Source organism: Agelaius phoeniceus, chromosome 10, assembly GCF_051311805.1.
Source record: "Agelaius phoeniceus isolate bAgePho1 chromosome 10, bAgePho1.hap1, whole genome shotgun sequence".
Taxonomy (NCBI): domain Eukaryota; kingdom Metazoa; phylum Chordata; class Aves; order Passeriformes; family Icteridae; genus Agelaius; species Agelaius phoeniceus.
In genome coordinates, this window is record NC_135274.1 from 15,141,427 (window position 1) to 15,164,324 (window position 22,898).

Sequence of the window (22,898 nt, forward strand, 5' to 3'; positions counted from 1 at the left end):
TGGCAGTACCGCTGAATTGAGCATTGTGAACCTACATGAATAATGAATAGCCATCACATGAATATTTTAGGGACACAGTCCTGAGATCTCCCAGTGCTGCCTTAAAGAAACATGGAGGGAAAATTGTCCAGAAAGAACGATGTTTCCTTTAGGCAAAAATGCACTGTTATCACAGGCTTTTGAAAAAGAGCTGCTGCTGCTAAATAATTCTCAGGATATGCATCAAAAACTGGAGCAGTGGTTTGGCTCCAAGGCAGAAGAAGTTGAGAGAGAAGCCCAAGACAATGATTACAATGTGCTGGAAGGACAGCAGATTTTACTTTGTCTATGCAATGGTTTTGTGAGAATTCCCAAAGCTGTGGCCACTTTCCAAAGAGCCAACAGTGCTGGGCACTCAGTGCTTTTCAAAGGAGTGGTGAGAAGTTTTGTGCTGCACAGAGGTGCTTTCTCTCCCAGGACAACACCTCAGTCCAGCCCTGTCAAAGAGATGAGTTGTACAAACAAAGCCCCACAGCAAAAATTGTGTTCATTTTGCATGCAGTGGTAGATACTCCATCATATGGGAATGGGCTGCAAATCAACAGCTTTCTCACACTTGACAGCAGCATGCCCCTCTCCTCCAAGCTCTCCTTGCCTGGCTGTGCTCTTGGCACGTACACTCTGGTGCCAAGCTGCCTCTGTGCAGCTCTTGTGACAGCATCTGTACCTCAGTTTCCCTTTGCACTGTGTGAAATGCATGCATAAATGTCTTCTAGAAGCAGCAGGCTGTCGGGTTCAGGTGAGACCAGCAGCAGCCTGTCTTGCTCAGGTAGACACAGCAGAGCAATGGGAGAGGGATGAGAAACATGGCAATTAGAAATAGGCAATTACTACTCCAGCTCTGATGTTTTTGTCACTTGGATGACCCAGTCTGTTTCTCCTTCAGCACTGCTCTGCTCAAAGCAATCTTCGCAGTGCTGCTGGCATCACCAGACAGAAATAATTCCTTGGTGTTTATGAAGTGCCCAGAAATGTATCTGTTGCAACAATGAGGGCAATTTGGGCATTGCTTAAGTAGGTCTCACAAAGGTAGTAGAAAATACCTGCAATTAACTGTTCCCTGAAGCATTTCAGTCTAGAAATGGGGAAAGGTGGGGGGGAAAAGGGCAATGTGTGGGAAAAACATCTCCTAAATGCAGAGATCTTTGTTCTTCAGGTTATTCTCAAACCTCCCTGCCCCAGGATGGGTTGCAGGTGGTGGAGCAAGCCTCCTTTTCCCACTGCACCAGCACTTCTGCCTGTCCTTGAGTGTCTGTTTCCCAGTTCATGCCACTGAACAGAGCTGCAGGTGTCCCATGGAGATCCATTGAGCTCTGCAATCTGTACTGACAGTCTCCAGACCCTGATGGTTCTGGGGCTGTGCTGCCAGGGCTGTGCCAATGGGATTATTAGAGCATTTAGCCTGTGGTTGGGCAGCCTGGGAATGGCACTGCACGTGCCTCAGCCGTGGGGCTAGAAGTGCTGCCAGACCTGAGGCGTGGGGATCAGCCAGGCTGGCTGGCTGCTCTGGCTGGTGATTATGCATTGTAGAGGGAAGGTAACTTTTAACTGAAGTACAAAAGAAAGACAATAATGAGCACTTATATTACTGCTTCAGTGCCCACATAAAGACTTGAGATGGTTTTATTAAAGATTACTCGATTAGAAATTATTTTACTAAATGTCTGCCTGCTGTCTGCAGCCCACCAGCCTTCCATTGAAGCACCTCACCTAAATGAAAAGGTGACTGCTGAGTCCCCTTTCATCTCTCTTATTTGCCTTTAGGAAGCAAAGGAGGGGCCAGACCTGGCTGGTGGTGGCGGCAGAGCCTGGGATGAGCATGGCAAAGGATCAGACGTCCTTGGGAAATTTATGCCATGCAGTTACTGGCTTTGAAAAGAAGAAGAAAATAAAAGCTGTGTCTTCCTAATGGGCGTTTATCATGGAGCAAGAGAAAAGAAAAAAGAAAGAAAAGAGAATAGAGAAGAGAGAAAAGACTGCTCCTGCCCAGGGGGTTGTGCATGCTGCCATGCTGTTGGTTGGTGGCAAACTCCTGAAGTTAAGCTTTTTCTGCTTCTGTTTTCCAGGAATTAGATAGGTTATTCTCCAGTTACAACTGATACACATTACAGAGTTGTAGTGAAAATTGTCTGGCCTTAACCCAACAACCATAAAGGAGAAATGCTTCATAATTCAGTTCAGTGAGCAAGTACAGGTCAAGTTGTTTATTAATTTAACCTGTTCTCCCATCTTGACCCAGACCAGTCACAATGGCTGCTGCCAAAATCCATTCAGTGGTTCCGTGGCTGGTCATGCAATTTCCTCCATCTGGCAAAGATGCCCAGACTCTGTCTAGATTTTGCCAGGAACCTCATAGTGTACCTCCCACATCTGCATCCAGGATCCCACTTTGCCACCATCATTCCTCACATGCACTGTTTGCTGTATTGGGACGGTGGACACTAGGGAAGGAGAACCTGCACTGGCCTGGCTGTGTTGCACAGCGCGGGGTCAGCCTTGGCCACAGGAGCTGGTGGCTTTCCCCAGAGGGAGACACAAACCCCTGCCCCCATGGCTGGCTGCTGGGCAGGGTTTTGCACAGCGTGGTTTGATAGCATCTGCACCAGGCCGAGCCAGCAAGAGAAACTGGCCCCACTGCTGGTGGCACTGCCACGGGCAGGGCTGGGACTGGCAGCCCTGTGTGCCACCCCAGTGCCAGGGCCTCCAGCTGCAGCACCGACCTTGGGGTGGGAGTGAACCGTGCCCTCAGGCTCATTACTGGTGGGGTTGGTGGCTGCTATGGGAGGCAGGAGGTTAGAGCTGAGCCTGAGGAGGGGAGACCCAGAGAGAGGTGTGTCCATACTGAGCACCATAGGGTGGGAGGGATAGAAAGATTGGATGGATGGATGGATGGATGGATGGATGGATGGATGGATGGATGGATGGATGGATGGATGGATGGATGGATGGATGGTCACAGAACCAACTGGGTTGGAAAAGACCTCTGATACTGAGTCCAACACCATATCAACTAGACCATGGCACTAAGTGCCACATTCTTAAACACCTCCAGGGACGGTGACTCTACCAACACACTGCGCAGTCCACTCCAACGCCTAATCACCCTTTCAGTTAAGAAATTCTTCCTAATGTCCAACCTAAACCTCCCCTTATGCAGGTTCAGGCTGTGTCCTATCGCCCTGGCTGGCCGGCGAGGTGCCGGTGCGGTGGCACCGCCTGGTGGCAGACGCCGGGGCACGGCGGGGCGAGCGCAGCTAAGGCTCCGGGCGGCGGAAGGGGCGGTGGAAGGGGCGGACGGCGGAAGGGGCGGTGGAAGGGGCGGTAGAACGCGGCGGTCCGCCCGCCCCTTCCGTCGGCGGGGCGGCAGCGGCGGCACATGGGCAAGAAGCGGAGCGATGGGCTCGGGCGCTGCCTGCAGCGGCAGCGCGGGCTGGAGCGGCGCGGCGCCTCCTCGTGGGTACGCCGGGGGGCCGGGGAGGCGGGAGAGAGGTCGGGGCGGCCCGAGCTGACGGCGGTGTCCTGTCCCGGCAGCTCCACGCCAGCGAGGTGGTGGCCGAGCGCGGCCCGGAGCTGCGGTCGGCGCCCGAGCAGAGCCCGCTGGAGGAGTTCCTGGCCACGGCCGAGCTGGCCGGCACCCGCTTCGTGGCCGGTGAGCAGCTGGGACGGGCCTGGGGCTGAGGAGGGGACCCCGGGCCGGGGCGGCACCGGTTCTGGGCTGAGTGGGTGCCAATGGGAGCTGGCAGTGGGTCTGGCCCGCGGGAACTGGGGCAGGTTGTGAGGCCCTGAGCCAGGGCTGGGGTCTGCAGGGACAGGATGGGGTGGCAGGGGTAGCAGCGCTGGGGACAGGTGGCTTTGGATGACTGTCTCTCCTTTAGAGCGTCTGAATGCCCAGATCGTGTCTGCCCAGAGCTGCACGGGCCTGCTCACAGCACAGGAGGCCCAGCGCGTTCGGCAGCTGCAGCAGGAGAACCAGGAGTTCCTGCGCATCCCACGGAGGTGAGTTCTGCATGGCTGCCTGGGTGCCCCTTGGCTGACTGGGCCTCCGGGGCTGATCCCTCTGGGCTGCAAGCCTGAGGACAGCCCTCGGGTTGGCAATACACTGCTTTTGGAGAAGCCACTAACTAACCTATGTGAGCAGGCTGTAACCCACAGTACAGTGCCAGTCTGCCATGTGAGTGCTGCCAGTGCCAGCCTCTCTGGCCTGATGGTGTGGGTTTCCTGCCCAAAGCTTGGCACTGCTGAGGCAGGTGCATCCAGGGTGCCTGGTAAGCCTTTTCAGAGCTTTGTGAATGGTGAACAGAGAGATTAACCCCCATCTCAATGACCCTACAAAACTTAGCTCAAGAAAACAGCTTTGTAGTATCTGGTGTACGTGCTCTCTGCTAATGGAGTTTGGAAGGAACAAGGAAAGAAGGTGTATTTAAAGCTGCTGAAAACAGTTGTATGCACATCTGAACCATTATTTCAGCATAGCTGAATGTGTGGTTTTTATGTTCTATTTACTGAAGTAATGTTGCTGGACTGACTGCTATTTCTGACCACTCACTCCAAAATATGTTTGTTATAGGCCACACTGGGATAGGACAACCAGTGCAGAGGACTTGAAGCAAGCAGAGAGAGAGAGCTTTCTCGAGTGGAGGCGACAGCTTGCCCAGTGAGTATGCTGCTTGTGGCTGGGTAAGTAGCTGGTGGCATTTAGTGACAGGGGAAGCAGTGGGTTGAACTTATCCTTGTTGGACCAATAAAACTATCATCTACTCAGTACCTCTCTGTACTTGTTCTGGAAGGCTGGACATCCCTGCCACAGTGCAGCATGTCTTTGTGCTCAGCTCTGCAAAGCTCTCTTGTGTGTGCATGTTCTTTTAAATGAATTCAGGATGGCATGTGATGTTCTTAATTCACCTGTGAAGTAGAGGGTTACTGGATGTGTCTTTTAAAAGCAACAGTGCTGCTCTGAATAGAAGGCCATGCTGCCAGCCTGCTGCATCCAGCAGCCTGTGCTGGTCTGGCACTGCATCTGCTGGCTTGGAGACTTGGGTGATATCTGCTCACATCCTGCAAACCCATGCTTGCCCTGAGTAAAGTTGTTCAGGTGCTGTTAACACCAACTTAAAGGTTGTATAGAGGTATTTCAGGTACCATGCCCAAATTTCAGGTTTTTTTCCAAGTGGTACTCAATTAAGAAAAAACTACTGGCACTTGGGATAACTTCTCTCATTTGTTATCATGGCTCTCAAATTTCACAGGCAGACTCTTGATGAGTTCTTGCTCTTTCCATCTTTTACCACTTCTGTATTGACAAGATCAGAAGTCGTTGTGTCACCACTAAACCAGTGCCACTGGTACAGCAGTGTACCTGAGGGCTTGATCTGTTTGAAAAATCATCAGAAATGGTATCTCTGTATGAGTTTGGTTTGATTATTCTGTGCAAAACTAAAGCCTTCTGGATCTAGGGAAGACCTGGGAGTGATCTTACAGCCTGTCATAGACCAAATGTGATGTTTTTTCTGTTTGCCTTAGCCTTGAGGAAGAGAAAAAGTTAATTCTAACCCCATTTGAAAGAAACTTGGAATTTTGGCGTCAGCTTTGGAGAGTCATTGAAAGAAGGTAAAGTATTTTGCTATCCACTTTTTAAAAAGTGATGTTGAATGTATTTTCCTGAATTGCAGCTTTTGAGACAAGCTTCAAGTGTCTCAGCACAGGAAAAATTATTAAGTTAGTAATGTTTTATTATCAGCACTTCAGTGATTTTGTTTTTGTGGTGCCTGCTAGCTCTGAGCAGTGTGATGTGCAGTGCTTCACTGTGAGTCCCCAGTAACTGTGTTGGAGGCCTCCTTTGAGAAAGTGCCTTTGAGGTCTCTTGCCAAGATTAACCCTTCCCCTCCTTCCCAACCAAACTGCAGCAGCTGATGTTCAGGAGCAGGAGGCAAGGACTAAGTAATGTTGGGAAAGAAGGAACTTCTTGGTCCTTGTCTCTTTGCCACACAGAGAAGTTGCAGCAGTGCACAGAAGACAACAGGCTGTCATACCACAGGAATAGCTTTGTTTGCTCTGCTGAGCTGTAATACAATAAGAGTGCTATCTGCTACATTAATCTAACTGGGGCATTTAATTTCACTAGTTATTAGGCTTAAGATCATTTCATTTCACTTTTCTAAAATTGAAAAATGCTTCACCAGTGAGGTCATGGTGAGCTGGTCCTTTCACAGAAGGGCCTTTGTACTGAGTGCTGCTGGGCCCTTGGCTGGGAGAGTGCTGGTCAGGAGCATCCACTCTAGGGTATCATGATGTACACTGTGAGTGTGCAGGGTGTTTGGAGGTGACTGGAATGTGTCATTAATGCCTTTCTGCTCCTGTTGAAGCTTTTTATTTCATGTAGAGTGAGGATGCTGTCTCAGAAGTGAATGGAAAAGTCACTCAGTCCTTTAACCTTTCCAGATAATTTGATCTGTTATCAGCCTTTTCCATGAACTTGCTTCAAACTAGTTCCCAGCAGTGGCCTTCAGTAACTTCTCTGTATCCCATCCCAGTACAATGGTGTCAGCTTTCCCTCATATTGATCTTTGAACGTCTGTAACTGTGCAGTCCTCTTTGTACCCATGGGGCTTATTAAATTATTCTCTTGGGGGGGTTATTGATTTTTTTTTTTAACGCATAACAAACAGCCTAGTGAAACTTGAAATTCTTCCATGTGACCTGTGGTGTTCTGAAGTTGTCCTGACTTAACAGAAATCCCTGTCAAACAAATGGAATTAGTATGTGATAATACCTGGCAGTATTTTAAATTACTTGCTTGGAAAAGTTCTAGTGGAAGAGGCTGTAGTTAAATTTTCCCCTCCTTTTGACAAAAGAACCATGAATGCCTTTGGGATCTGAAGCCATTGCATTTAATTAGTGTGTGGAACTAATGAGTCCTGCTCGTGTATGTGGTGGCAACCTGGTCTCTGGGCTTGGAAGGTGTTTCCTAGAAGTATGTTGCAAGGCCTTGCTTGCATGGGGGAACAACATATTTTACTGAAATCTAAGGCTATTTTTTCATTGTTTTATGCTTTTTGTCACAAAAAGAGCACAGAGGAACTTCTGAAAATATCCAATAGCAAACACTTAGAATCTGTATGTCATTTGTGGGAGGCTTTGTACATCTTGTTCCATGCAAGGACAACAATGTTCCACTCACTGTGTAGGAAAACCACCTCTTCTTTCTCTCTGTAACCACCCTGCCACAGTTGAGGATGAGAACAGACAGAAACAAAGTTGTGTTACCACAGTTTTTAGTACCATTCTAAAAGATGGAGTACCACTACTGTCGTTCTTGCCTGCTGAGTATTTCTGAAGGGTAGATGGGTTGGCAGAATTGGCATGTTTTCTTCCCCCTTGCTGCCTGTACATTTGTGCAGGAGAATGAGCCAAGTGAGGAGGAAACACTGTATGGCAGTACTAGCTTGTAGCACAAGCATGGCTCTGTTGGGCAGGTGGGCTGCTGAGATGCTCTGTTGTTCAGTAAAGATATTTAGTAGGATAATACAATTGAAACTATTAAAATTCCAAGGAAAACCTAAAAATGAATAATTGCTGTGTCTTACTGCTTTCTTTGGGGCAATGTAAGAATGACTACTTCATGGGGCTTTCCTTTCCTTTTGCAGTGATATTGTAGTCCAGATAGTAGATGCCAGAAACCCCCTTCTGTTTAGATGTCAAGACCTGGTAAGTAAACAACTTTCTTGAATCTTGTCTTCATTTTATGTCTTAATGTTTATGTGATATATTTTTTGCTCAATGCATTCAGCCACCTTGAAGCTGTTTTGTTGTAGTGCCTGAGTGGATATCTTATTAATTCATAAAAGTATTCAGGCATGAAATTATTTTTTTTTCTTTTGGTATTTCACACAGAATGTTGTGGATTTAGAGGCTCTTCTGCAGATGTTACATTGCAGATACTATTTTATTTCTCATTACCCATTAGAAGTGTCCTCACCTAAAGGAATTGTCTTTTGTAAAAGCATAGTGGAATAAAAGTGGGTGAGGATTACAAAGGATCAAAAATTATTCAAGTGACAAGTTTGTAATGATAGGCTATAGAACACTGCATCAGGGAGATATGAAATTGCTCAAATAGTTATCTTAGGAGCTCCTGCTGCAGGGTGCTGATTAATATCTTGTCACAGCTCTAGGCAGACAAGGCGTTTGCACACATGGCCAGCAACAAGCTGTATTGTGGTAGTTGCATGCTCCAATTTGTTCTTGTGGCTGTCTGCTGAACAGCACTTCATCAACCTAGGGATGGTAAGCTTGGCTACACTCGTGTGGAGCTGCATGGGTTAATTTGTTTTGGTGATCTTGTGTTGTCTTGGGGTGGAAGGAGTTGAAACCAGAGGGCAAACTGATCCTTCTCTTGTTTTCTTTAGGAAAGTTATGTTAAGGAAGTCAGTAAAGACAAAGAGAACATGATCCTGATCAACAAAGCAGATTTGCTGAGTGAGGAGCAACGTGCTGCTTGGGCACAGTTCTTTGAGAAGGAGGGTGTCAAGGTGGTGTTCTGGTCAGCTCTGGCAGAGTGTGAACGGCTGTGTGGAGAATCAAAGGTACTGCAGGTGACCAGGTCAGACTGGGTCTGTGCTGGCTGCAGCTGGGAATAGATAAGCACTGGGTTGTCAGCTCTTGGGATCTGGCTGATGACAGCTCACTGAGCCAGCAGCAAGGCTTGGGGTTGTCTTTGCATTTCACCTCTGAACTGCTGTTCCCACAGGAACTGGGCTCTGATGGGGGAGCAGAGCACCCCAGCGGTTCTGAGGATGATGGCTCCAGTCAGGAAGATGACAACACAGCACAAGGAAGTGCAGAAAGAGCATCCACAGGCAGCACTTGGCAAAGTGCAAACCAGGCCTTGGGGAGTGATGATAACAGCAGTGATGAATATGAAGACTGTGAAGATGATGAAGAGGAGGACTGGCAAACGTGTTCTGAAGATGAAGCTGGTGACAGCATAAATGCTGTTGGTCCACAGAGGATGGAAAGCAGAACTGATGGTGCTGCAGTGCAGCACAGAGTGCAGGAGCAGAACAGGAACGTCAGGAACTTCAGCCATCTGGTACAGAGAGATGAGCTGCTGGAGATATTCAAAACTATGCACAATGGACCAAGGGTGAAGGATGGGGAAGTAAATGTTGGGCTGGTAAGTTGGACTTAGTGCCTAAATGGAACTTACTTAATCTAAATTCTAATTCCATGTGCCCTCCATGGGAAAAATTCATCCTGTAGTCTGGCTTCCCATAAGGGTATAAAAACTGGCAAGCACAAACCACTGTGGGTTTTGTGCAAAGATTAATACTGAAGCTCCTAGAGGTCAGCGTGCCCCCCTGCTTGCCCTAGTTGGTTTTTTTTAGAACATTTTATTAAAAAACTTTTGTGTCAGAGCTCTGTGAGTCTTTTGGCATCACCCTGCCTAATAACATTTCACTTTGTCATCTAGGTGGGTTACCCTAATGTTGGCAAAAGTTCAACCATCAACACAATCCTTGGAAATAAGAAGGTGTCGGTGTCTGCTACACCAGGCCGTACAAAGCACTTCCAGGTACTGCTAACAAATAACATCAGTCTTTTTGTAATTTCTTCTCCCCAGTGGAAGAGAGCTTCATTATGACCTAGTTGCAACCACATGCACTCACTGAGAACTCTGCCAGCCTGACCTATGGTCAGCAGAGTAGGTTGGAGAGGAGTGGTCTTGATGTGTATAATTTTGGAACTTTAATTCTTGCTTCTAAACTTGTGCTCGATTTTGAGTCGCTCATGAGAGCTGCTGTGCAATGGGGCACGGTTTATATCCTGATTTTATTTAGTTACCTTGTCCCTTTCTTCCAACACCAGTCATGAGGAGAGAAGCTTTTTAACATGAGTGTTCCTCCAAGTAGCTTAAGGTCAAGGCTTCAAACTATCCTTGTCAACATCATGGCTGTGAATAAATGTAGTTTTGCTGATATTTTCATATTGATCAAACTTTGATTTTGAGGTAGCTGCTCCAATGCTATAGTGTGGGACCATTGTGGGATTTGTACTTTTTGAACTCCCAGCTGTTTCAGAAGGTCCAACACACTTAAAGGTTTCTGGAGTGCTTTCTCCTCTCCCATCAGACTGAAGAGCTGAAGATCTTGCTGCCCCCATCTGGACACCTTATTTAGGAACTTTGAAAAATGTTGCTGTCTTCTACATCTGATCTGCTTAATTCATTGGCTGGGACCAGCAGGGCAGATGTCTGTGTTAGTAGAATTTCTCCTTATTGTCATTTGCATCCATGTTTCATCTGTGTGTTTGAATTTATTTTTTTTTTGTTCCTTTTACCTCCGTGGACACTGAGTTGCCATAGTGAACTAATAGGTTATTTATCATGTAGACCCTGTATGTGGAGCCTGGCCTGTGCCTTTGTGATTGCCCCGGTCTGGTGATGCCATCTTTCGTCTCTACCAAGGCAGAAATGATTTGTTCTGGAATTCTGCCTATAGATCAGATGAGGGACCACGTTCCACCTGTTTCTCTAATATCCTTTGCATGGGGTTTGTAAGAGGGCATGCAAGGGTTGGATCTGGAGTATGCCAAGTAGCGTGTTCCAGCCCTGCTAGCAGCACATGTGCTCATGCTTTGAGGGAGGTGGGACATACTGGATAACAGTCCTGCTGTGTTGGTCTTTTCCTATCTCATTTCAACTTAGTTGTGTTTTCAGACCTGTTATTTTTCTGGTTTGCAACAAAATCCAAAAGTCATTCTTTTGTGTGTGCTCCTAGAGTGACAAGGGCAAGATTACTTGTGTAGCTGTAAATGACAAAGTGGTTTCCTTCACTAGCTTATGTTTGCCAGCATATCCCACGAAACATTTTGGAAGCAACCTATGGAATAAATATCATAAGGCCAAGGGAAGATGAGGACCCAGATCGAAAGCCAACAGCTGAAGAGCTGCTAACAGCATATGGATGTGAGTGATGATCCTTTTAAAACCTGTCACCTCCACTGTGTGCATGGTCCTGAACATGGCCTTAGGAGAACATTGTAAAGTTTTCCTAAGCCTGGGGGTTTTGTGCATTGGACCTCTTTGATAGGACTTGCCCTGCTCTCAGGAATGGTCTTTGTTAATGGCTCGTCTCCTGTGGGAGTTGGAGTGGTGCTTTGCCAGTCTTATCTGACAGATGTAGTGATGGTGTGGAAGATACTGGTGGAATGCCCTGCCAGTCTATAGTGTGGTGCTCTTACCCTTTCAGATACCTCCCACCATCTGGGTCTGAATTAGACTTTGAAGAATGCAGTGAATTCTCATTCTCTGCCTTTAAAACAAAAATAAAACCCTAGCAGTTTTCTCCTAGTAGGGAGGTGTCAGCTCTTATAATTTCTTTCAGGTCAGGGTGCTTCTGCAGTACCTTTACAGTCACCAAAGTTCTTCCCTTCTTTTTCCCCCTGCTTTCCCCAAGAGAAGCCTTGTTCTAAGGGAGTATTTTTGAGAAAGAATATGAATGGGTGGTTAGGCAGCAGAGGAGAACACATTAACATTCTCTTGTACTTACAAAGAATATACTTTGGATTTCTCTTCCAGATATGAGGGGCTTTATGACATCTCATGGACAGCCAGACCAGCCGAGATCAGCTCGATATGTGTTAAAAGATTATGTCAATGTAAGTGCTTTCTACATCTGGGTTTTCTTCTCAGAGGTGAATTAAAGGTTGCACTGGAGTACAATAAAGTCAATTCTGTTTCTCTGGATAAAATCACCATGTATCAAAAGACTCTTGAGATTGGCCTGCTTTTGTGTTTTAAAAGAATAAATTGAATTTCTGAAGCTGCCTAATCTTAGAAAGGTGATTGCTTAAAAATATGATGCCAGCTAAAAAAATAATCATATCTCCAAAGTAGCTAGCAGATACTCAAGAAATGAACCCATAATGTACTGCTGGACCAATATTTGGCACTAAGGACTGTTGCTGTGAGTGTTGTAATATTGCATGCTGCTTTAGCACCTCTTGGCAACTTACTGTTGATAATTTCTTAATAGGATCCTCTGGTGCTCCTGAGAGTTTTGCTCTGTGTTGTTTGCATCTGGGCACTGCAGCTGCAAATGTTGCTTTGATGTAGAGGTGCAACAGTACTTAACCTTAGGAGTCAAGCCAGTTGTTGTCTGGGAGAAGAAATAAAGTGTACTGATAGTCTGCCAGTGTGAACCCCTAAACTTCAGGCCCTTCTTAGGTGTGGAGTTGTTTTCTTTCCTCTCTGACTGTCTTTTTAGTAACTAAGTCCCATTGCTTTCACAGGGGAAGCTGTTATATTGCCACCCACCTCCTGGTATTGACCCAAATGATTTTCAGCACCAACATCAAAGATGCCCTGACAGAACAACTTTGCAGGCCACTGGACAGGTGAAGCCTGAGAAAAATACCAAAGCAAAACAAATTGAAAATGTGGTGGACAAAACTTTTTTCCATCAGGTAAATTCTGGAAAAGATTTGTTCTAGGAATTTTTGCTGCAGCACTCATCTGTAGTTACTGGAGGAAAACCACCTTTGAGGATGGAGGTGTGCTGGGTTGAGTTAATGGTGTTTAATGCTGTGGGATTTGCATGTAATTTCTACCCAAGAGCTCTCTGTTCTTTTTATTACCTCCTAAATCACTGGGAATGTCCTCAGTGACAGAAAGATTGCTAGTGAGGTGTGCACAGATGATTTTTCAGAGATCAGCAGGGTGACCCTTGTTGTTAGGAATCAGACATCAATCTTGAGCAAACAGGAGGGTGACTGGGAAGAAAGACAAGGAGGAATGACTTGACAACTGACCCAGAACATGGTTTGGAACTAACAGGTCCTTCCAAGTGACATTCCTTTCCTGAGCTGATGTATTTAGAGGCTGTGATAAGCTTTTTTAAGATAATTTAGTATTACATTGAGGTTTTGACTCAGAACCTGAAATCAGATGAAAAGAATACCAACTGATTTAAAATCCAGTTAAGAAATCTCAAAATTAGGTAGAAAATGGGAATTTTTCTTAACCTGTATGATTTGTGGTAGATCCTACAGGCATTTGTTTTGCCTCTACACGACTGAAAAGAGGCAAAAGTCTATTTCACTTAGAGTGAAATATGAAATCCATAACTGACCAGATCTGCATACCTGACAAGGATTAGAACAGGTTTTTGGCTGTGAACAGGATGGGTGATAGATAGCATGTTCCATTCTGTGTGGTTGGCTGGATGTGAAGACCATTTATTTAGCACAGCTAAGATAATCATGCATTTTGAAAACAAAAACTCAGGCTCTTTACAAAAAAAAAAAAAAAAAAAAAAAAAAAAAAAAAAAAAAAAAGTGAGCTATTTCAGAAAACTGTGACCTGAAAAGCATTTTTGGGATTACCAGACTGTTGCTCTGTCTGCCCAAAGTGCTGGCACAAGCTGCGAGCCCTGTCAGTGCTGCCCACGCTCCAGACTTGAGCAACTTATTTTGGTCTGTGGCTTTCCTGGGCGCCAGATTTATTTGTGAAGACAATTTGTTGTGCACAGAGCAGAGGCTGTGAGGATCCATCCTGGTGCTGGAGCTGGTGCTGGCTGGGACACGGTGTCACGTCAGTGGCAGACGCCGGGGACCCGGCACAGCTTGGCAGCTTCGGCTGCCTGCCGTGACCTTTCTGCAGCTCCGGAGCAGGGGCTGGGCAGGCCCTGCTGGGTTTGAGCTTGCTTGTGTCTGGTTCTACTGGCATACTGCAGTGGTTGAGGATCTTCTCCTTGGTCACTGGAGGTTGTGTCTCCTTTTCCAGGAGAATGTTCGTGCCCTGATGAAAGGGGTCCGGGCTGCCATGGGCTACCGGCCTGGGAGCGGCCTCGTGCCTGCGGCTGCACCCAACCCTGCCAACGTGGTGGGAAAGCCCTGGAAAAAACACGGGAACAGGAACAAGAAGGAGAAAATCCGCAGGATCACCAAGCACCTGGAGGCTTAGCTGTGGCACTGGTATCTTGCCTTTTCAGGGCAGGGACTGCACTGTCTCACAGGCCTTGATTGAGGGGGAAAAAAACAGATAAGTGGGCAACACTAGCTCACCTGGGAGCTCTCTGCACTGGATTGGCCTGGCAGGGGATGAGAGTAGGCTCTGGTGGCTGGAGTTCATCCCTTCTGTGAACAAAAGAGACCTGGCTGTTCCTGTTATCTGGAAGCCAGCCCAGACATTTGACTGCTGTTGAAACATCCTTTCAATGGGAGCAGATGGAGCTGTGCAGGAATGTTTTTTTCCTTCCATAAAGGATGTGTTTTATAGCTGTTGCAATCAAAGCAAGCCCTGGTAAAACTCAGTAAAATCTTTAAACAGTTGAATTTCAATGAGTGATGTTTGTTACATTTTGAGACACTATTGCTCTTTTTCTTTTTTTTTTTTTTTCTGGTCTTTAAGGCTTGTTTGTTGATTTGACAAAATGCTTTAGTGTGTTGACAAATAAGGTAGAATGATCTTTATTGCCCTCTTCCTTCTTGGCTATTCTCAGTCCTATTCTGTAGAATCTGTAACCACTCCCTATTTCCCAGCTTGAGCAGAGCACAGCACACTGTGCAAGGAAAATATTGCTTTTATATCCTTTACACTGAGCTGGTATCAGTTGTTTTCGTGTGACTTCCCACTGGTATTTTAAAACATTGGCTCCATATGACTGCCTAAAAATCTGGTGCTAATTTGTCCTTAAATATACTTGAGATTTTACTTCCTGTATGTGTGTCATGATCTGTCTCATTGTCCTAAGTCAGAGAATTGTCTATTAGCAGATTTTAATTGAGTACCTGAGTATTTGATGCTAAAAAGACTTTACTTACCTGGGGTCAGATTAAAGTGAGATTTACTTCTCAGCTGCCCTACTGAGAAAATGTTTGTGCCCTTGGTCAGAGCTCTTTGTTCCTTGTTCAGCACAGGGAGTAATGATAGGACTGGAAAAGCTCATGAAGACGAGTCATGCTTTGTTTTTAGGGGGTGGAAGGAATAACACATGATGCTGGTCTCTTGATGCTATAAAAAGGGATTGCTGTCTTGTAATTCTGTACTTTCCAGGCTTTAAATGTGGATGGAGAGATGAAAGCAACTGCTGAGCAAAGCCACAGCAAACCAAGCCAGTTTTGGCTTTGTGACCCTTTGTGTGTGTCCTGTACAGGCAGCTTGCACTGTGTATGCAGAGGGTCCCCTGACAGCAGAGCTCTCACCTCAGCTCCTGCTTTCCCTGGAGTGCCTGCTCTCAAGTTCCTAATTGGAGGGGAGATAGTTCCCTGCCATGTGTAAAGGTAAAGTATAATTACCCTGAATTAAAATGGTGAATGGTGTTTTAAATCAGTGTACCGTAGCAGAAAGTAGATTCTCAGGAGAGACTGTTTAATCTAGTTCTCCTGGAGAAGGTGATCTTTGCCTTTGTTTCCTGAAAAGGTTGTGCCTTAGCCAAATCACTCAGATCTTACTTCTCCACCCTCCTTGCAGGAAAGGTATCTGCTTTTGTTCCTTACAGTGCTTTAGGAACTTGATTGCTCAGAAACACTCCTTAGTTTTTGTCCTGTTTTGTGTGAAGCTATTACCTGTCAAACTGAGTATCTTTTATTGAAGGTCTAAAACATTTTTTCCTATTCTGTTTTTCTGCTTTAGAAACATTTTGAATTGTTAGCCTATGTTGCATGTACCCAAGTTCTCTTCTTTTGCATTGTCTGCCCTTTCCTGTTGGCTGGGTCTCCATGAGCCACCTTGCTGGACAGGCTGAGTCCTTATGTAGACCCTCCCAAATCTAGTGAGTGACAGAAATCCCCAGGTCCTGAGACTTGGGGTGACTGCTTGTTGCTTGCAGAAGCCTTTTGCCATGAGACCTGCCAAGCAACTTGCAGTGTTTGCCTGAGTGAGTGGAGGATAATGTAAATATGACCAAGCAAGTACTGTGTGCTCAGGTGTTAAATGCAAACTGCTCCTTGCTGTGCTAAAGGACTCTTGCCTCAACAGAAGAAGGATGTAAAGATCTGTTAATATTTCATGCTGTTACTAGGCAGTGAGCAGAATAGGTAAGAGGCAAATTAATGCTTTCCTGTGGTGGTTTGATATGTTGCTGAACCACATCCCTCACTGGGCAGTGCCAGCTAGGCCTTGCTGACAGCTCAGTACAGCACATGGCAGCAGCTGGCAGGCGTGAGGCCATGTGGGCACTGCTCATTGTCAGAGCCAGCACAAAGGAGACAATGTGCTCTGCCCTGGCCACCTGTGAATGAGCTTCTGCTGCTGCACTGCTGTCTGGAGAAGGCCAGTTTCCATTTTGGAGTGCTGTTTTCTTCAAGTGCCTTGTGTGTGTAGAGGGAGTGTGCAGGCTGCAACTGGTTCCAGTCTCTTCTTTGGGATCCCCAGCACCCCAGTGCTGTCTCCCCTTTCAGGCCACTTTCCTTTTAATGCATGCAGTTTGTTTTCCTGGCTGATGTTTCCTCCTGCACAGATACCTGCAGCAGAAATGCAGAACTGGTTTGGGAATATGTTTTGGAGCTGAACTGGCCTTTGATGGTATGTTGCACTTGCATTGTGACCTACAGCTCTCCCTGCAGGTCCCTGCTGCCAGGTTCAGGGGGTCTCACTCCAGCCTGCAATCTGTCCCACAGCAGGTGGTGTCCCAGAGATCATGGGTGGGTCTGTGCTGGCTGTCACACCTGTGGGGCAGCACTGGCAGCCTGTGGTGGAATCACCAGCTCTGCCCTGGATGTCCAGAGAACTGGTGCTCTGCTTCACACACATTGCATGTGTGAGCTTGTCATTGCATGTCTGAGCTGCCATCTAGGCCATCTAGCTACTACAAAAAAGTGTTTTACAGTCTTGTTTTGAGGAAGAGTAGTTTTACTGTCTTCCTGAAAGCTGAAGCATCATGGGTGAGCAGTTGACAGGTAGGGATGCCAGGATGCAAATCCCTAAGCCACTCTGTTGTGGGTGCTGTGGCTCTTCTAACTGCAGTTGGTAGCAAGTGATGTAGGAGCTTCGTTCCCCTCAGCTTGGCAGAGCCAGCAGTACATAAATCCTCTGCCCATCACCCCACTGCAGACTGTGGGGCTGTCAGGGTCAGGTGTCTGATCTTTTCCCAACGTCTCAGGTCAAGGATCAAAGGGATGATGGCTTTTTGCACCAGGGAGTCTGCAGCAAGGGATGGCCATGTGGCATCTCGCTGGTTTTCTGCAGTCTCCACGTAGCCCAAAGCTCCTCGGTTGTGTGTCTGGAGGAGGCTGAACTGCCCCTCTCCTGCCGTTAGGGGCCGGCCTTTCCCAGGCAGAGGAGCAGCCCGGGTGCCCCCAGCAGCAGTGTCGGCTCCTGCTCCAGGTCAGGATCCCAGCTGAGGTGTGGCTCCCCGAGGACTCCCAGCCCAGCCCTGCAGAGTGGCTCATGAGCTGCCCTTCCCAGCCACCCCAGCAAGGAGGTGGCCGAGGGGACCACCATGGGGAGTGTGGCTCTGGCCACAGCAAGGCAGCAGCTGAGTCCAGGGCCTCTCAAGCTGTTCCTACAAAATTGAAGCAACTCTTTTCTAATTCTCCTGAGACACTGTTGCTTTAAAGTAAGAAGCAACCTTTCTTCTTTCCTCTCTGGTCACAGCTCCTTCCCTCCTGTGAGGAGCTTCAGGCCATTGCCTGGCCCCTGCAGGAGGGATCCTTTACCCCATTTGTCTGTGAGGAGCAGTTTTGTGCTGGACCCCTTCCCTGTGTGGTGGCTCTAGTCCAGCTTTTTTACTAAGTTTTTTCATTTTTTGCTGCAGAAGGAAAAAAATATATATTGGGGAAAATTATCCTGGGGCAGCTGGGAGAGGAGCAGGGAGCAGCTCTCCAGAAAATAATGTCTCCAAGCTAAATGCCTGAGGTGCCCAGGACATCTTGAGACCCAAAGAGAGGTCATGGTGAGGACAAGAGGAAAAGAAACCGCTACTGAGTCAGAGGAACTCTGCCCCAGTGTTCTTTCTTGCTGTGGCTGTGGGAAAAGGGTCTGTCCCATGGGTGGTGTCAGGGCAGGAGGAGGGTGGGTGTGCTGGGTGGAGCACACTTGGGTTTGCCCTTCTGGAAATGTCACCAGCCCTTCATCACTTGGGAGCTGAGGCAAAGAACCAGAAACATCATCCATGAGGGAAGGTCCTGCAGTCCAGCCAGGCTTTTTCTGCCTGCCCAAAGCAAAGGAAGCTGGAAGCATCTACAGAGCCCCTTTGTTTTGGTCAGCATTGATAGACCAGTGCAGGCTTGTCTGGGATTTCACAGGGTTTTCAGCAAGAGTGTCTCTGCTTGGAGCTTCTCAGAACTGGCTGTGCTCAGGGCAGTGCAGGGGGGGATGCTCAGGAATCACTGCTGTGTGGTCTCAGGGAAAAGGGATTCTCTTACTCTTGACACCACATCTTGCCTGGCCTCTCTGTGTGCTCCTGAGCCCTCTCCTCACACTGGATAGCAAGGGAAGTGTGTGAGAAAAATGGAAACCAGCACTGTTCTGCTTTGCCATGGAGAAAGGGAGAACCAAAAACTTTATAGTTTCAAATGCAGCCAGTTCCCCTTTCTGGAAGGAGGCAGTGCAGGTCCTTTGCTGCCCAGGGAGCTGCCTGGGGCTCCCTGGCACCCATCTAGGGCACTTCCTGCCCCTTTCTCTTCACAGTGGGACTTGGAGGATGTGATGGTGCAATGGAGCCAGCCCAGCCCTGCTGCTCACCCTTGCTCTGTGCTGTGCCCAGGCACCTTCAGACAAGCTACAGCCCCTCCAGGATATCCAAGCACCTCAGCCAAACAAGCAATAAGCAGCAGAAGGTACTTCTTTGGGGCGCTCTGGGGTGCCACCACAGGCTGCCATGCCATGTTGTGCCTGAAGCACTGCCTAGTGGAGCAGGGACAGTTCCCAGCATCTTTCATGCTTGTCCTGCTGAGATAAGGCATGGGGGTTCCCCCTTTCTTACCACTGATGGCTTCCTTCTCTGGATCTGGGGCTTTGGGAGAGGTGCAGCCTCACAGCTGGATTCAAACCCATCAGTCTCCTCTTGTGATTGTGCTGCTGTTTCCCCCTGCATTTAGGCTTACAAGCCATGCCCAGTGGAATTGAAGCCAGCTGATGCACTCAGCAAGGCAGGAGAAAGGGACAGTCCTCACTGTGGCTCACTGCTGGTGGCCACCACATTTCCTGGTAATCCCTGGCTCCTAATTTTAGCACCAAGAACCATGGACCAGTGAGATGGAAACCCATCCAGCAGGCTGAGTATGTCCTCAGTGCTCTGTGTGGAGGGCTGACCCATGATTCATTGTTGGCATGGAAGGAAGAAAGAAATGGAAAACCATAGTGTTTCAATGCCTTGGTCAATTCTCATCGAGCTCTGCTGCCTGGCACTGCCATCCCTCTGAATGAACTGCTGAGCTGGCACCTGCCTTGGGCAGTGGAAAATGCACAGCTCATGAATGGGGTGAGGATGGGGCCTGGGGCCACCAGACCCTGCCTGGTTTGCCTGCAGCAGCAAAAAAAGCGTTTGCAGAGCTCCTGCTGATAAGAAGGGCCTGCATTCATATTTCCAAAGGCCTGAGCACATTGGTGAGTGGCAAGGCTCAGAAATCCAGACGCCAGACAATGGAAAGGCTGGAAGCATAAAGGAAAGGAAATTCTTCTGCTGTATTGCCTTTCCTATGGCGATAAGATAACCTCAAGTGAAACAAAAGTCCCTGCTGCAGACGCTGGGGTGGGCACCTCAGCTGCTCTCTGAAGCTCAGGAGGATGTATGTCTGTGTGAGCTGGGATCTCCTGGCCAGAGGCTCTGGCTCTCACAGCTGTGCAGTGGGCACAGGGGGCTCCCAGTGCTTCAGTGAGCCTTGGACCAGCAGCCTTGGCCTGCTCCTGCTCCATGCCATGGGAGCATCTGTGTCCTTCATTTACACTCCTGCAAGGGAAGTCGTAGGATAGTTTGGGTTGAAGGGGACTTTCAATCACCATCTAGTCCATCACCCCTGCAAGGAGCATCTTCAATTAGATCAGGTTCAGAGCTCCATCTAACCCTGCTGTGAATGTTCCTTAGGATGAGGCAACAACCACCTCTCTGGCTAACCTGTTCCAGTGTTTCCCCTCATTGTAAAGAATTTCTTTCTCAAACCTAAATCTAAATTAATCTTCCTTCACCTTAAATCCATTACCCCTTGTCATATCACAACAGGCCTGACTAAAATGTTTGTCCTCATCTTTCTGGTAGGTCCCTTTCAAGTACTGAAAGGCAAGTCTAAGGTCAGCCCCAAGCCTTCTCCTCTCCAGGCTGAACAGCCACAACTTTCTCAGCCTTTCCTCATAGGAGAGCTGTTCCAGCACTCTGATAATCTTTGTGGCCTCCTCTGGCCCTGCTCCATGTCCTTCTTATGCTGAGGACCCCATGGCTGGGTGCAGTCCTGCAGGTGGGGTCTCACCACAGCAGAGGGGCAGAATCTCCTCCCTCGCTTGTTGCCCATGCTGCTTTAGATGCAGCCCAGGACAGCTTTGGCTTTCTGAGCTGCCAGTGCACATTGCTGGCCCATATCCACCAGCACCCCCAAGTCCTTGGCAGGGCTGCTCTCAGTCTGTTCTGTATTGATATCAGGGCTTGCCTCAACCCAGGTGCAGGACCTTGCATTTGCCTTTGTTCAACCTCATGGAGTTCCCATGAACCCAGTTCTAGGGCTTGTAAAGGTCCCTCTGGATGGCATCCCATCCTTCAAGGGTGTCAGTTGCATCACATAGCTTGGTGTCTCACTTTAAATCTTACTTTAAACACTTTGGAAGAGCTAAGAAAAATGAGGCCACAACATTTGCTAGTGATACATTTCTATTGGGTATGTGAACATCCCAAAGCTAGTGGCAGATGTTGAAAGCATTGCTGAGTGGCTGAGGAACAGTGTGACATGTTCTATGTGTTATAGGTTATTTTTCAGAGTGGGGGGACAGGGACAGAGTGGTGTCCACGTAGGCAGGAATGGGAGCACGATCAGGTGCTACCAAAGAGAAGGCTGTCATGGGAGCAGTGCTGAGTGGGAGCTGGTTGGGAAAGGGCTGGAAGACAATCTAATGTCTTCCCCAGTGCCCAGAGCTAAACAGGCCACGAGAAGAGGTGCAAGGGGCACAGGTGGCATCTCAGTAAGGATAGAGGTGAGCCTCTGCAGCACTGTCCTGTCCCAAAGAGGGGATGTGATGGGATGGGTACCCTTGGGATAGCAGAGAAAAGGAAAGGAGGAGCGCCTTTGCTGTGTCTCAGAGTAAGGGGACAGGGAAGTCTGAAATGGAGCTGGCTAGAGCCAAATTCAGATTATAGCCTGCAGGCTCAGAGCAGGCCCAGATTAACTGCGGAAATCATTGCAGGCTATTTTGGGCAGCAAGACTGGGATGAATGATGAGAGGAGTTCAGGGAGGCAGGCCAGGGCTGGCTCTTTGGCTCAGGAAGGCCCCAGGCTGTGGCACTGGGAGCGGCAGGGTGGCTGCAGGAGGTCACCCTGTGCTGACCTGCTCTGTGCTGGCCCCAGAGGTGGGTCCCAAGGGCTGCCTTGGTGTTCCATCATTGACAGCTGCTCTTCAGAAAGCAGTGGGATGGGTGCTGTGCCCAGCAAGCAGTGCCTGCTCCCTTCTTGTGGGGGACCCAGGATGGGAGCCATGAAGATGCACACTGGTGTTTGGTCAGGCTGAAGGAAGGGACATTTCAGGGATCTGGCAAAGGGAGGGGCTATGCAGCAGAGGCTGGAGCACATCACACACTCCTGTGGTTTGCAATTTTCCAGTAGCTGCACTTGTCCTCTGCCCTGAGGTGCAGCAGGTGGAGATCAGTGGCCTCAGCCCTTTCAGATCTTGTATTCAGTTCACCTGGATTCAGCAGAGCTGAGCTGTTGGCATAGGGGGACATGCAGGAGTCAGCAGCAGCTTTGCTGGGATGGCTGTGACACTTGCAGCACTGTCAGTGTCTCCCTTCATCCAGCCCTGGGAAGCAGGAGCCAGCAGTACAGCAAAAAAAGGGCACAAAGCACCAAAACACCAGGTAGGTGTTGTACAGCTGTGCAGCATGGTTTGCTGTAACTTCTGCCTGCTCCCAGTAGCTGTCACTGGCTGCTTCTGCTGGGGTATTTAGGGAGATAGCTCTGGCACCAGCACCTCTGATGGAGATCACCCCAGGAGCAGCCACAGTTGTGCTTAGCGGGATGAAGAGCTGCCCAATGCATTGCACCAGAGTGAGGTTGGCTGCAGCTTCCATCATGGTCCCAGTGCTATTCCCTCTCCCAGGTGAGCTCAGCAGGTTGGGCAGGGGTCCCCCGTGGATCATTGCAGGGTCATGCTGGCTGTCCCATGGCCATCAGTCACCCTGTGGTCTTCTCCTGCCCTGGGCTTGCAGCAGATGTGAGCCAAGCACCTGCTGCTCCCTGCTCTGCCAGGGAATGTGGTTTGTGGACTCACTGAACAGGCTTTTGGTCCTCATGACCCTGCTGGGGAGGGGCCCCAGGTGGCCTTGCAGCAGCAAGGAGCAGAGAGGTCACAGGGTGCTCTGCTCTCCTGTCTGCATGGATGCTTTGCAGGCAGAGATGGGTTCGTGGGTGGCTCTTAGTCTTCCTGATGAGATGATGTAAGCTCTCCAGGTGATGATCTTCTTTGCCCTGGGACTGGGAACAATGTGTGTCCTGTTGTAACCGGTATTGCAGGGGCCAGGCTGTCCCTGGGGTCAGGATGGCCACTGGCCACGCTGGGTCCCCATGTGGTGACAGCGCTAGGCTGAGTGCCTTTGAAGTGCCCTGCTGTGCTCTCTGCTCCGCTGTTGGACAGGATCTGAGCAGCCATTGTGCAAAGCAAAACAAACCCTTCCTATCTGTCCCAGGCTCAGAGCTCAGCTCTGCTTCCAGCTGTGAGGCTC

At 48.5% G+C, this 22,898-nt stretch overlaps 1 protein-coding gene across 1 annotated transcript; it reads left to right on the top strand.

The window, feature by feature from the left end:
* Positions 1–3,338: 3,338 nt before the first annotated feature.
* Positions 3,339–14,756, top strand: LSG1 (large 60S subunit nuclear export GTPase 1). The gene is made up of 14 exons (XM_054639269.2): positions 3,339–3,496; positions 3,571–3,688; positions 3,915–4,035; positions 4,607–4,693; positions 5,560–5,646; positions 7,683–7,743; positions 8,445–8,621; positions 8,786–9,211; positions 9,509–9,610; positions 10,427–10,570; positions 10,879–11,002; positions 11,615–11,694; positions 12,328–12,501; positions 13,820–14,756. The coding sequence occupies exons 1-14, from the start codon at positions 3,416–3,418 to the stop codon at positions 13,997–13,999; spliced, it is 1,962 nt and encodes a 653-aa protein (XP_054495244.2). The 5' UTR covers positions 3,339–3,415; the 3' UTR covers positions 14,000–14,756.
* Positions 14,757–22,898: the final 8,142 nt, after the last annotated feature.